The sequence below is a fragment of the Myotis davidii genome, unplaced genomic scaffold (genome assembly GCF_000327345.1).
Source record: "Myotis davidii unplaced genomic scaffold, ASM32734v1 scaffold1070, whole genome shotgun sequence".
NCBI lineage: Eukaryota > Metazoa > Chordata > Mammalia > Chiroptera > Vespertilionidae > Myotis > Myotis davidii.
This window is the reverse complement of record NW_006281982.1, coordinates 11,766-23,531: the sequence shown is the minus strand read 5'-3', so window position 1 is coordinate 23,531 and position 11,766 is coordinate 11,766. Positions and strand designations below refer to the sequence as shown.

The 11,766-nt window shown below is 43.4% G+C and overlaps 2 protein-coding genes across 5 annotated transcripts in view; one reads left to right on the top strand and one right to left on the bottom strand.

Moving 5' to 3' along the window:
* The window catches only part of IFT88 (intraflagellar transport 88), a 167,276-nt gene extending 160,219 nt beyond the window's left edge, over positions 1-7,057 (bottom strand). For all 4 annotated transcript variants that reach the window (XM_006752647.2, XM_015563113.1, XM_006752649.2 and 1 more), the window contains exons 1-2: positions 6,861-7,057; positions 3,550-3,645 (exon numbers count right to left, since the gene is read on the bottom strand). In XM_006752647.2, coding sequence (XP_006752710.1) covers positions 3,550-3,639 — 90 coding nt within the window. In that variant the 5' untranslated portion in view covers positions 3,640-3,645; positions 6,861-7,057. The remainder of the gene's footprint in view (positions 1-3,549; positions 3,646-6,860) is intronic.
* Positions 4,397-5,493, top strand: LOC102759131 (glyceraldehyde-3-phosphate dehydrogenase-like). Its single transcript, XM_015563011.1, is given in 4 exon segments — positions 4,397-4,533; positions 4,626-4,666; positions 4,710-5,075; positions 5,078-5,493. Coding segments are annotated over 4 exon segments (744 nt in total). The 3' UTR covers positions 5,278-5,493.
* Positions 7,058-11,766: the final 4,709 nt, after the last annotated feature.

Sequence of the window (11,766 nt, the reverse complement as noted above, 5' to 3'; positions counted from 1 at the left end):
AGAAAAAGAGGGGGAAAAAAAGAAGGATAAAAAAGGAAGGAAAAAAAAGGGAAAAAAAAGAAGGAAAAAAAAGGGAAAAAAAAAACAATTGGTTTCTCAGTTAAAAGGTGAAAAAAGAAAAAAAAAATTGCAGTAGTGAAGGTCCTTCGGTTCTTCTATTCTTCAGTCTGGCTCGCCTTTAGTCCTTTCCAGGGGAGTTCTGCTCTTCCCGGCTGCAAATCGTCTCACCAGCTGAGCACTTTCGCCAGTTGGGGGTGGGTGTTATTAGTTTCAGCTGCTCACTCCGTTTGCTCCGGGACAGGACCTGGGACACGTCTGCCTATATCGCCGCCATCTTCCTCCATCCCACAATTCTTGGTTAGCTATAGAAACTAGGCAACTTTCTTTTTTTTTTAAATAGAGAAACACACTTCTTTTGTTTGTTTGTTTTTTAAATACATTTTATTGATTTTTTACAGAGAGGAAGGGAGAAGGATAGAGAGTTAGAAACATCGATGAGAGAGAAACATTGATCCGCTGCCTCCTGCACACTCCCTACTGGGTATGTGCCCGCAACCAAGGTCCATACCCTTGACCGGAATCGAACCTCAGACCCTTGAGTCTGCAGGCCGTCGCTCTATCCACTGAGCCAAACCGGTTAGGGCGAAACTAAGCAACTTTCACATGAAGTATATAACCAAAGGCAACCTTTAGCATAATTGATTATAGTATTTCAGCAGATTTTTTGGAAAAGGAAGTCTTCTAGTATTCCTAAACTGTACAGAGCGGCTATAGAGTTAAGCCTCGGACTGACCTGTTGGCAAAGCCACAAACAAGTCCCAGCTTAGAGGGCACAGCCCTTTTAGCATAATTAGGCTTGACCTTATGACGGCTCCCTAGATCTTATCTGGGTAGCTAATGGGCTGAGGTTAGATGTAGCAAGTGAAACTCACAAGAACACTGTAACTATGGTGACCACTACCTTATTTACCTCTGGCTATAAAATAAAGGCTCAGTTTGCTGTCTGGATCTCTCTCTGTGGCCTCAGCCAGGCACAGGAAGATCCACCTAGACCAGTGGTCAGCAAACTGTGGCCCCTTGAGTGTGGCTCTTCCACAAAATACCACATGTGGGCGTGCATGTACAGTGCGATTGAAACTTTGTGGCCACACTCAAGGGGCCAAAGAGCCACACCACTGACCTAGACCCAGCTTATTCTCGTTGTCTGTCTTTTCTTCATCCTTCACGGCCCCCACTCAGGCTTGCCGAACCCTTGGCTGAGCTGGCTCGGCACACTAAACTATTGGTAAAATTTGATTAATCAGCTCAACGAATTCTGACAAACTAAAAATTGTCAACAAATTCTCCAATTACAAACAACTTTTGTAATTTGTTCTTTTTCATTAACAACTTGCATAATCTATGGAACATTTTAATAACTGTTTTAAGTAATTCAGTTATATATTAAACTTGTTATTATTCCAATTAAGTAAGAGAAAAGAAAACCATGGGCAAAGTAAAGCAAATATTATTTTTATTTTACTATATTATTTATTTTTGTTTCTTATATTCTGAATATTCACTCCAAATGAAATAATGAAGCCACACTGTGATGACCTAAGGAGTTAGGAAGTTTCTCTGGTGCTTTAAAAATGATCATATTCATGAACTATCTACATTCCATTTTTTGGACTCTATCCTAGAAAATGTTTGATCAAACTACAGAAAATTATTTATGCATAAAATTGTTCATTGCATTGTTGTTATTTATAGTAGCAGAAAACTGGAAATAAATATCCTATGATCAAAAACAGTTGATCAAACAACTGTACATCTTTAGTATTACATAGCCATTAATATTACATTTACTTCAATTTTTGCTATCATAAGATGCCCACAATGTAGCTATATGTAAAAAAAGCAAACAGAAAAGTAAATGCTAGTTCAATTCGAACATGCTAAAAACTCTATGTATGAAGGAAAAACAAAGCAAACATTAAATGGAGTTAGTTCTGAATAATATAACTATGGGTAATTTTGTTTTTCAATAACGAGCATGTATATTTTTATACGTATAATTTATTTTCTTTATTGATATTAGAGGAATGGAGAGAGACAGTGAGAGAGAGAGAGAGAAACATCCGTGTGAGAGAGAACTATTGATAGGTTGTCTCCCATACCCACCCTGACCAGGGATCGAACCCGCAACCCAGGCATGTGCCCTGACTGGGAATCGAACCCACAACCTTTTGGTATATGGGACCACACTCCAACCAACTGAGCCACACTGGTCAAGGCTATACATATTACTTTTATAACTGGAATAAAAGAGGAGATATCAGTGGTTTTCATAATTTATACTAATATAGGAAAATGCCTATGTTTTCATGCAAATTTTTAAAAAGGAGTCTATAAAATCCTGTGTGTGTGTGTGTGTGTGTGTTGGGAGAAAAACACCTATGTAGTAAAAGACAAGGAATACAGCAAAACATCAGGTGATATGTCTAATACAGGTAACCTTTGAGTGACAGGATTTATGTCATTCATTTTTTTCTCCAATCTTCTGTAATTTTCAAATTTTCTACAATGATCAGTATCTCCTATATTTTTGTTTCATATAGAGTAAGTAAATAGTTTCTATTTTCTTTCTAGGTCTCAAATTCATAGACTACCATTTTTCTCTAGAGGAAAATATAATTTGAAAATGACTATATGAAAAACTTCAGTAGAATAGAATGAGATTTCCTAAATTAGTTAAAAGTCCTATAAATGCTAATATTTGATTTTTATACACTAACAAGTAAATTAGCTCCCACATCCTTCATCCTTTTTTCACACACTAATTCAAGATGAGTTTATAAAAAGGTTTTTTGTTTTTTCTCTCTTACAATTTGGAAACTATAACTCAAAATGATGTAAAAAGATTTTAAATATTCATTTTAGTACGAATTTCACTTTTTAAATAACCACACCATAAACTATTAAGCAGATATAGATTTGTTGACATGAGTGGATATTAATAAAAGAGAAAATCCAGGTTACAAAACAGCACAGAGTATGACACCATTTTATCCCAAACTATAAAGCGATATACACGTATTTGCATAAGAAAATGGAGAGACAAGCACTATAAGTTAGTTAATGCTTATCTCTGGTGGAGACAGGTTCTATGATTTTAACTTTTCTCTATACCTATTTCTATTTTCTAATTTTTCTAGAAAATATTTACATAACTTAATTAAAAGAATTAAAATAACTCTACATGACATTTCAAATTTAGAAAATTAAAAACAACTGATTTTAGCTACTTCAAGTGATCTAAATATTTTTAACTCACACATTCAGATAATTAGCACTGAAGAATACAGTATGTGCCAATCATCCTAGTTTGTTTCCATAACATTTCTCATGATTTCCCCCTCTGCTACTATTATTATTATTGAAGGAAGTTAGCAGAGTCTTCAGTAAAAGCACTTTTCTAACCTCTTAAACAACTTAGTTAATTTAAAGTTTTCATGAACCAGCTGCTTAACAAAAACCAATGTAAAAAACATAGTTGTTTTTTTTTACCTCAGTATCATAGGTTGGATTGTAGTCATTGTAACCAGAATAAAGGTCATCTTCATCTGTCTCTGGGGCCAGGTGTACATTCTGCATCATCTATACCTAGGAAAAATCAGCAGTGTCAATAGGCTCTTGGGATAAGAAATAATTCTTAATTGAAATAAAGTATAACTATTTAAAAACTTTTCTGGTCAAATTTACTTCTACACATTTTTCCAGCCTTAAAACTTTTTTCAAGTCAAATTCTCAAAACTACTAGTAGGTGTCAAAACGTTCATTCATTGCCCTTATTTCACATTCATTCCAAACCTATTCCATCAAAGGACAGTGACAAGCACTGGAGAGGGATATATCATCGTCCTGATTTTCAAGGAGCTTAGTATCAAGGGCGGAAAAGGGGGTATGTAATAGTCAATGACAGTGCCAGGCTGAAACCACTGCACAGCCACCAGAATAGCTAAATTGAAAAGGTCAGCAAAGACATGGAGCAACTGGAATACTCATTGTTGGTGGGAGTACAAACTGTACAATTTTGGAAAGAAGCCTGGCAGTTTCATAAAATTAACATTTATCTCTTACGACCCAGCAATTTCATTCCAAAGTTTTTACCCAGGAGAAATGAAAACATGTCCACAAAGAGATTTGTATAACAATGTTCACAGGAGCTTTACTGATGGTAGGCCACAATTAGAACTAGATCAGATACCCATCAATACAATGGAGAAGCAAAATGTGGTATATTCACGCAGTGAAAAACTATTCAGCATTAAAAAAATAATTCAGGCTCTCTGCTCCTCCTGTTGGTCAGACAGCCTCTACTCCTGCACTGTGCCAGCCACAACCCTGACACAGGATGGTGAAGGTCAGAGTGAATGGATTTGGCCGCATTGGGTGCCTGGTCACCAGGGCTGCTTTTAACTCTGGCAAAGTCGATACTGTCGCCATCAATGACCCCTTCATTGACCTCAACTACATGGTCTACATGTTCCAGTAGGATTCTACTCATGGCAAGTTCAAAGGCACAGTCAAGGCTGAGAACGGGAAGCTTGTCATCAAATGGAAAGTCCATCTCCATCTTCCAGGAGCGAGATCCTGCCAACATCAAATGAGGTGATGGTGCTGAGTATGTTGTGGAGTCCACCGGTGTCTTCACTACCATGGAGAAGGCTGGGGCTCACTGGAAGGGCAGAGCCAAGACCCCCCCTTGGCCAAGGTCATCCATGACAACTCTGGAATCATGGAGGGACTCATGACCACAGTCCATGCCATCACTGCCACCCAGAGGACCATGGATGGCCCCTCTGGGAAGCTGTGGCGTGATGGCCGAGGGGCTGCCCAGAACAGCATCCCTGCTTCTACTGGCGCTGCCAAGGCTGTGGGCAAGGTCATCCCTGAGCTGAATGGGAAGCTCACTGGCATGGCCTTCCGTGTCCCCACCCCCAGTGTGTCGGTTGTGGATCTGACCTGCCGCCTGGAGAAAGCTGCCAAATACGATGATATTAAGGAGGTAGTGAAGCAGGCATCAGAAGGCCCCTCAAAGGCATCCTGGGCTGTACTGAGGACCAGGTTGTCTCCTGCGACTTTAACAGTGATAGCCCCTCCTCCACCTTTGATGCTGGGGCTGGCATTGCCCTCAATGACCACTTTGCCAAGCTCATTTCCTGGTATGACAATGAATATGGCTACAGCAACAGGGGGGTGGACCTTATGGTCCACATGGCCTCCAAGGAGTAAGAGTCCCCTGGACCATCAGCCCCAGCAAGAGGAAGAGAGGCCCTCAGCTGCTGGGGAGTCCTTGCCCCAGACCGGTCCCCTGACACACTGAGAATCTCCTAACCTCCGTTTCCATCCCAGACCCCCTGCAGAAGGTGAGGGGCATAGGGAGCCCTACTTTGTTGTGCACCATCAATAAAGTTCACTGTACCCAGCCAAAAATAATAATAATAATAATAATTCATTGAGCACTAGCCAGTTTGGGTCAGTGGTGAGAGTGTTGGCTCTATGACTAAAAGGGTCTCGGGTTCAATTTTGGTCAAGGACATGTGCCTCAGTTTCGGGCTCTATCCCCAGCCCGGGTGAGGGCATGTGGGGGGAGGCAACCAATCCAGGTGTTCCTCTCTCCCCCTCCCTTCCACTCTCTCTAAAAATCAATGGAGAAAATATCCTAGGGTGAGCATTAACAAAATAATAATAATAATTCATTGGGATTACATATACAGCAATATGGAAGTTCTCCAACTTCAGATCAAATACAGATTGCTACTCAGTATTTCCGAGAGTTTCTGGCTCAGTAAGTCCTGGGTGGGAGTCATCAGCACCCCATTAGCCCCTGAGAATGTACATTTCTAACCAGTTCCCAATGCTCCTGACACTACTGGTCTGAGGACCACACTTTGAGGATTGCTGTGCTGAACAAGAACTGCCTGATTATGAGCCCTGTTTAAGTTAATTTGGCTTATACGTACGTCATAAAAACAGCAACTTTTAGAACCAGAGCTCCATCCTTTCTGCTGGGTTGCAGCCAGATTGAAAAGTTTATAGCGAGTGAACGCACACACTTGAAAGATGTGTAAAGTCAAGCCAGAAATAGTAAAAGAAGTATCCATACACGGCAAACAGATAGGGGTGGCAGAACAAAGGTAACAACTCTGGCTTGCTGGATTCTCCAAGCTATTTCAAAAAAAAATTCATGCGTAGCAAAAGCCTCGCCAAAGACTGGAAGTGTTGAAATGACCTGGGTGGGGTATGCTCCTCAATGTAAAATCGAATGCCAGCAAAACCTTTGTTTGAAATGTGAAGGGTATTTGTTTTCATGATATTCTGCTGACTATGCTGGACAATCTGCTTCCAACACGCCCACTGTAGTTCCTATTAAAGCTCACAGCCAGGAAATCGACCCTGTAGAGAAAGTGGGATTTTAGGCCTAGAAGGGATTTGGGGAAAACAGCACTTCCGATCTTTGGCTGTTTTCACCTTTGGGAGAGTGAGAACATCTTGCTGCGTGCTTGTACACCTCACGAATTCCACCTTTCCTGGGACCACTTTTCGCAAGCTTTACACGACACAGACATTAAAGGCGTGTGCTCACGGTGCCAGCTTTCCTGATTCAGGAGTGACTATGACTTGGGACAGGCGGCCACACAAACTTGATGGCAAAGGGCGCCCGCGTTCCCGGCGGACAGGCGGGCCCTGGAGGGAGGTGCCGCTCGGCAGGCAGAGGCCACAGGCGGCCCCCACAAGCCAGCCCCCGAGTCCCCGAGGAGGCGGGGAGCCCGCGCCGGCTCCCGAGGCGCCCCTGCCCCCGGCCCTTCTCCTACCTCGTGATGAGGGGAGCAGGGCGACCGTGAGTGGAGTCCGGGCGACTCGGAGTTTTGGAGAATCAAAGACGCTGCGCAGGCTGAGCTCGGAGCCTGGTCGTTGCCAAGCGCGTATCCAAGGAAGCCGCTCCCACAGTCCTCCGCGCCAGGGCCCGGGCCGGGAGGAGAGGAGCGCGCGGTAGGCCTTTCCGGAACGGAGAAAGGGGCGGAGCCTGAGAGGGTGAGGTCAAAGAGGACGAAGGCGGGGTCACGAGTGGAGGGGCACCGCGGAGGGGGCCCTGGAAGGCGGCCTCTAGTGAGAAGGAGTGGAAGCCAAAATCTTGTCAATCCTTCTGAAATCAGCCAGGAAACAGAATAGTAAAGAATGACACTAACTAACTATGAACTACCAGCCCCTACTCTTAATATGTGAGCCTTTGCATCCCGTTTTCCGGGTGATCACTGACATTTGGTCACCCTATAAAATTACTCTCCAGAGACATCTATGGATGGGTCTGGGAGGGCTCAGCTTCTCTTCCCTTTTCTTTTGTTTGCATTACCTGTTCCCACAACCACCCTGTGCACACCTTCATCACAGCCCTTCACGTACTCTTGTCTGGTGAGTGCCGTAAAAGGCAGGACTGAAACTGCCCCAAGCACCTAGAACCAACTTCAGAGTAAAGCTGAAGAAATGCAAAATGAGTGAGATTAAATTCATAATTGCTTAATAAAATTAAAATGGAGGGAGGGCAGGGGGAGTCTAAAGACACAGTAATTAATGAGTTTTAAACATTAAGTACATGTTGGGATACAATTCTCCACGAGTGTCTCTTGCTTTTGTTCTGGACTATTGTAATGGTAAATTTAATGTCAGCCAGACTAGTTAATAGTACCTAGTTTTCTTTCAAACACCTGTCTAGATGATGCTGTAAGGATATTTTGTTAGGTGTGATTGATTAGCAGTTAGAACAGTAGACTTTGAGTAAAGCAGATTACTCCCCATACTGTGGGTGGGCCTCATCCAATCAGTTGAAGGACTTCAGAGTAAAGACTGATGTTCCGAAAGGAAAAAGGAATGCTGCCTCCAGATTTGAATGGCACCATCAGCTCTTCCCTGGCTCTCCAGTCTACCCTGTCAATTTTGGACATGGCAGCCCCACAATTGCATGAACCAATTCCTTAAAATAAAATCCCCCCCCCCAACTATTTTTCCAAGGCTGTTTGCATAGGGACAAGCTTTGGAATATTGAGGTAGTTGTATCCTTCCAATGAAGAAGGCAGATTTGTGGCTATCTTAAAGACCATCTCCCTCTGGGGCAAAGGCTGGGCATTTAGGCTTATTATTCATTATAAAAGATTGAGGTTTCCTAAGTTTGTGGCTCCTCAGTTGTGACACAAACCCATTGTATGTGCAGTAGCCCCATGGGACTTGGGAGGCAGGGGGAACTGAAGGGAATAGAATATTCAGGCTCCTGGCTGTGACCCAGTACTTTCTACCATCGTTCATGAAACTGTGTTAGCTTGGAAATAGGATAAAATCATACACAGTTCTTGATAGTTCTATCTACAGTGACTAGCTCAACACAGATGTTCACTAGATATTTTTTAAATTAATTAATGAACACTATAGGGCCCTTCACATCACTGCACTTCAATATATAGAAACAATTTTTGTTAATCTCTTTAGGTCTCCAGACTAGAAATTTCTAACACCCTCAAAAATATTTTTTTATTGGAAACAAATTCAAGTTTCTTTAAGCTTGGTTACTCTTTAAGTGTGATGCAATTCCTTGCTCAAAAAGTGGTTAATCTCTCCTTCAGTTTATTTCATTTGTATTATTTTTTATCCTTATCTGAGGATATGTTTTATTTATTTGAAAGAGAGAGACATAGAGAGAGAGAAACATTGATCTATTGCCTCCTGTATGCTCCCAAACCAGGGATAAAATCCACAACCTTTGGTGTACGGATGGCACTCCAATCAACTGAATCACCCGGCCAGGGCTCTGTCATTTTAAATATTGTAAGACAGATGCTGTTTATGGAGCACACCCTAAATCGCCAGACAAAATGTTAGGACCACATAGCTGATATTACTAAGACATACCATATGCTCCACAGGGAACAGCGATTTCTGTCTTTTTTGTTCTAAACTCTCCCCAGTGCCTAGAAAACTTCCTGAAACTAGGTGGCTTTCAATAATTATTTATTGAACAAAATGTCAGGGCATGTAATTCATCACGGGTAGAGGTGGTGGTGAATGGAAGCAAGGAAGAAACACGAACCCCAGTTTGGCATAAGCTGGAGTCGTTTATTAACATGGAGAACCCAGAGGAGAAGCAGGTTTGGGAGAGAAAATACATTTCGTTTTAAACATATTGCGTTTCAGACACCCATAAAATAGGCAAATAGAGGTGTTGAGTAGGTGATTGCATAGAAGGATGTAAAGCTGAGAAGTGATTCCACCTGCAGACAGACATTTGGGATTCACTGATCCCTAAAATCGATGGCCTCGAAGCCTGGGGGAGTGTGAACTTGCTGCAGGAGAGCAGGATGTAGAGGCACAAAGAAAGTGAGCCCAGAACCAAGCCTTAGGAACCAGGGGGCTTTAGGAAAGGTGAGACCAGACTGCTGACTGGAGTGACGAGCTCTGGGTGGTGACCAAGGAAAAGAGGGTTGTGAGAGGGTGTGGATGTAGACCTGACAGCCTCTGGGAGGGTTTGGGCACATGGGTCTAACAGAATTCTGTTATAGCCTGAAAGAGGGGTTTAGTGGTTCTGGCAAGAGATGCAATATTCCCTCAGTTCATGGTCAGCTATTGACAATAGCTTTAGGTTATCTGCAGGGGCTGGTGCCAGGGGCTAGTGAGCACTCACCCTGTGGACATTTATTCAGTGGTGGAGGATGGGCATGTTCTGTCTGCTTTTCTACACTGGGGTTTAGGATCAGTATTCTCTTAAGGTCTTACTTGTTTGTCGTTCATCAGTAATTTAATCTAGCCTGCCACCTCTCTCTGTCCCCCTAGCACAGGGGCGAAGAACCTTCTTTCTGCCAAGGGCCATTTGGATATTTATACCAGTAATATCACTAGAGGCCCAGTGCACAAAATCCATGCACCTGGGGGGTTGTCCCTCAGCTCGGCCTTCACCCACTCACAGTCCAGGACCCCTCAGGGGATGCTCACCTGCTCATGGGGAGCGGGCCTAAGCCAGCAGTCAGACATCCCTCTCGCAATCTGGGACCCCTCACTCCTTACCACCCGCCTGCTTGCTGCTCCTTACCACTCGGCTCGCTGCTGCTTAGCACTGCTGCAGAGGCCGGAGAGGCTCCTGCCACCACAGGTGCACTCGCCAGCCTTGAGCCCAACTTCTGTCTGAGCAGCGCTCCCCCTGTGGGAGCTCACTGACCACCAGAGGGCAACTTCTGCATTGAGTGTCTGCCCCCTGGTGGTCAGTGCACATCATAGCAACTGGTCGTTCTAGTTGTTCCGCCTTAACGGTCGCTTATGCTTTTATTATATATATTCTCAGACCATACAAATTTATCAACTTAAAAATTAGCCTACTATATTTGGTCAAGCATTTTATTAACTCACCCCTAATGCCTTGGCAGGGCCAAACCAAATGATTTTGCGGGCCAGGGCCAGGCCTTCCCCACCCATGTCCTTGCACCTGGAGGGTCTAGGTAACCATGTTCTCTTCCTGTCTGGTTACCATAACACCCTAACTTTCCCCACTGCTTCCTTTCTACTTCTCCATCTTCCACCCGACATATTCCATCTTGTTCCCATTCCATCTGTTCTTTATGCTGTATACAAAGTAATTATCCTTAAGTGAAAATCTGATCACATTATTCTCTGCTCACAAGCTTGTGGTGTCCCCTCTCTCTACTCTGCCCTGACCTCTGGACAAACTAAACTCTGTAATGTAGCTCATAAGGCCCTTCACAGTCCCAGTGCTTAGCATCCTTTGTTGCTGCCAAGAAAAAAAAAATTCTTGCCAACTTAAGCAGGAAAGGATTATACACACACAGAGAGAGAGAGGGAGAGAGAGAGAAAAGGGGGAGAGAGAGAGAGAGAGAGAGAGAGAGAGAGAGAGAGAGAGATCAGGTAACTGAGAATTGTCAGAAAGTCTAGGGAACAAGGCTTGGGAAAAATAACAGAGGTTAGGGAAGTAAGGCACAGCCAAAGTTGTACCACACAGGAACAATCTGCCTAATTTATGGAGACCTACCTTCCCATTTGCTCAGGACTCAGGGAGATCCCATCATGTGATATTTTCACTTGTACAACGGGGAAAATCCCAGGCTAACCAGGACAGTTGGTCACTTTACTTAGTCTGCTGCTGTAGGCATCTGCCATCTTGATACCTTGATACCTGCCATTCACTTGTCACCTGCCATCTTGACATTAGACATGTGCTTCGCTAAAATTTCCCCACCATTCTGGGGATCCTCCTAAAGTACAAAGGCTGTTAAGCTGTTGAACAGCCAAAAATACAAGTGGTGTTTATGACCCCTCCCCTCCTTTGCCCTCCTCACCTGCTCATTTTGCCCCAGCCATGCTTCTTTCAAGCCCCTGGAAGGCATCATGGCCTCACTCATCCCTCAGCCTTCATGTGTGCTATTCTCTCTATCAGAAATGTCTTTCCTTCTGTTCTCTTAGTCTGGCCATCCCTTTCTGTAGAAGGCTTTCCCTAATTCCTGGCACATTAGTTCACTAGATCTGCCAAAGCAAAATACCACAGACTAGGTGGCTCAAACAACAGAAATTTATTTTCTCAGTTCTGGGGTTGGAAGTCTGAGATCGAGGTGTTGGCAAGATTGATTTCCTCAGAAGCCTCTCTCCATGGTTTGCAGATGGCCCCTCTCTTACTGCCTCTTCACATATTCATCCCTCTGTAACTGGAAACCATAGTGTCTATCTGTG